The sequence below is a fragment of the Entamoeba nuttalli genome, assembly GCF_000257125.1.
Source record: "Entamoeba nuttalli P19 unplaced genomic scaffold asmbl_3490, whole genome shotgun sequence".
In the NCBI taxonomy this organism is placed as follows: Eukaryota; Evosea; order Mastigamoebida; family Endamoebidae; genus Entamoeba; species Entamoeba nuttalli.
In genome coordinates this window covers 1-2,411 of record NW_008576117.1, presented here as the reverse complement: position 1 = coordinate 2,411, position 2,411 = coordinate 1, and the positions used below count along the sequence as shown (strand labels likewise).

Below are 2,411 nucleotides of genomic sequence, written 5' to 3'. Positions count from 1 at the left end.
TTTTTTTGTTTTGTGTGAAAATGAAGCGACTCTATCAATATTATAAATTCTGTTTAGACTAAACATTGACTAAAATATTTGTGTTAAACTAAACTAAAACTTATGAAATAAAAGCCAGATACACTTAGTTTATAACATTTCTCTCATCTATTCAAAAATAAATGACTCATTTTAATGAAATAATGAAACAAAAACACTTACAAACCCTAAAACTTACTTTAAGGAATATTGAATCATGTCAAGACAATCATCTACATTTACTACAAATTCATCCCCATTTCAAGGGAAAATCCAACACGACTATGGTGTTTATGTTTTTAATGAGTCTTCAATGGAAAAAAGATTACCACCATCAACATTTAAAACAATTAAAAAATTATTAATTAATGGTGGTTCATTAACTGAATCAGAGGCTGATGTTGTTGCTTTTGGAATGAAAGAATGGGCAGAAGAACTTGGTGCTGTTTGTTTTGCACATTGGTTCCAACCATTAACTTCAAAATCAGCAAAAAAATTTGACTGTTTCTTGAATATTAAAAATGGAGTTTCTTCACATGCTTCTCATTTAATGTCAGAATTTAGTGGTAAACAATTAATTAAGGGAGAGCCTGATGGATCTTCTTTCCCTAATGGTGGATTAAGACAAACATATCAAGCAAGAGGATATACAGCTTGGGATTATACATCTCCAGTATTTGTTGTAAAAGATCAATTAGGAGGATGTTTATATATTCCAGCAGTGTTTTGTTCAATCTTTGGATTATCACTTGATGCAAAAACTCCATTATTAAGAAGTGAACGTGCATTAAGTTCTTCTGTTGAAAAATCATTAAAATATTTAGGAGGAAGTAAAGGACCTATTAAATGTACTATTGGATTAGAACAAGAAATGTTTATAATTGATAGAGATGTATATCAACGTAGACCTGACTTAATTGCATGTGGAAGAACTCTTATTGGTAAACGACCATCAAGAACACAACAAATGAAAGACCATTATTGGGGAGCAATGCCACAAAGAGTACTTAATTGTTTGGATGATGTTCGAGATGAGATGTGGAAATTAGGTGTTCCTGTATGTACTATTCATAATGAAGTAGCACCAGCCCAATATGAAATTGCACCAATATTTGAACAAGCTGGAATAGCTTGTGACCATAATATTCTTTTAATGGAAGAAACACAAAGAATAGCTAAAAGACATAACTTAGAAGTACTTTTTCATGAAAAACCATTTTTAGATGTTAATGGTTCTGGGAAACATGTTAATTGGAGTATTTTTTCTGGAGATGAAGGATTATTAATTCCTGGAAAAACAGAAGATGAAAGAAGAAGATTTTGTTTCTTTCTTGCTGCTGTTATTCAGGGTGTTGATAATCATGCTGATGTATTACGAGCATCTGTATTAACTGCTGGTAATACACATCGTTTAGGAGGATTTGAAGCACCTCCAGGAATTATTAGTATCTTTTTGGGTGATGTGATACAAACATTAATTGATTCTATCACTAATAATACTGGTGAAACTATTGAAAAAAAGACAATAATTGATTTTCATCTTGAAATGCTTCCTAAAATAACGAGAGACCAAAGTGATAGAAACAGAACTTCTCCATTTGCATTTATTGGAAATAGATTCGAGTTTAGAGCTGTTGGTTCTGAACAAAATGCAGCTTGGCCTATTACTGTATTAAACACAGTTGTTGCAGAATCTATTGAACAAATGGTAAATCAAATTGAAAAAAATATTCATGATGGAAAAAGTGAAAAGAATGCTGTTGATGAAGTTATCAAAGAAACAATACTTCTACACAAAAAAATTGTTTATAATGAAGATTGTTATGACAATAAATATAGAAAAACAATGGAGATTAATGGAATTAAAGAAATAAAAACTATGGATATGGCATTAGATGCATTATCTAAAAGTAAAGAAATGTTTAAAAACACTACTGTACTAAGTGAAGAAGAGGTTAATGCAAGAGTCAGTATATTAGGAGAGGCATATGTAACAACATCGTTAATTGATATCAACCAATTATTAGACATGGTTGAACGTGAAATTATTCCTACTGTTATGGATGTATTAGCTAAAGAAAAAAAACAGACTCAAATTATTGGTTCATCAATTATTAATAAGAGAATTGAAAATATGTTGGAATGGTTTAATAAAATGATATTCTCTATTGAACTACTAAAAGAAAAAAGAGATAAAGTCATAAACTCATCTTGTGTCATCGAGGCAAATGAAGCAATGAATGTTATTAATGAAGTACGAGTTTATATTGATAAACTTGAAGGTCTAATTCCACAAAAAGAATGGCCCTATCCATCATATGAAACTTTATGGAATACTCATTGTTAAACTATTCTCAACAACAATCAATTATTGTTTAATTTTTAGTAATTAA

At 29.9% G+C, this 2,411-nt stretch overlaps 1 protein-coding gene across 1 annotated transcript; it reads left to right on the top strand.

The window, feature by feature from the left end:
• Nucleotides 1–235: 235 nt before the first annotated feature.
• On the top strand, nt 236–2,365 carry ENU1_070480 (glutamine synthetase, putative; the record flags this gene model as incomplete). The annotated part of the gene is made up of 1 exon (XM_008858413.1): nt 236–2,365. One exon carries the CDS (start codon nt 236–238, stop codon nt 2,363–2,365), a length of 2,130 nt encoding a protein of 709 aa, XP_008856635.1.
• Between the last annotated feature and the right edge of the window lie 46 nt (nt 2,366–2,411).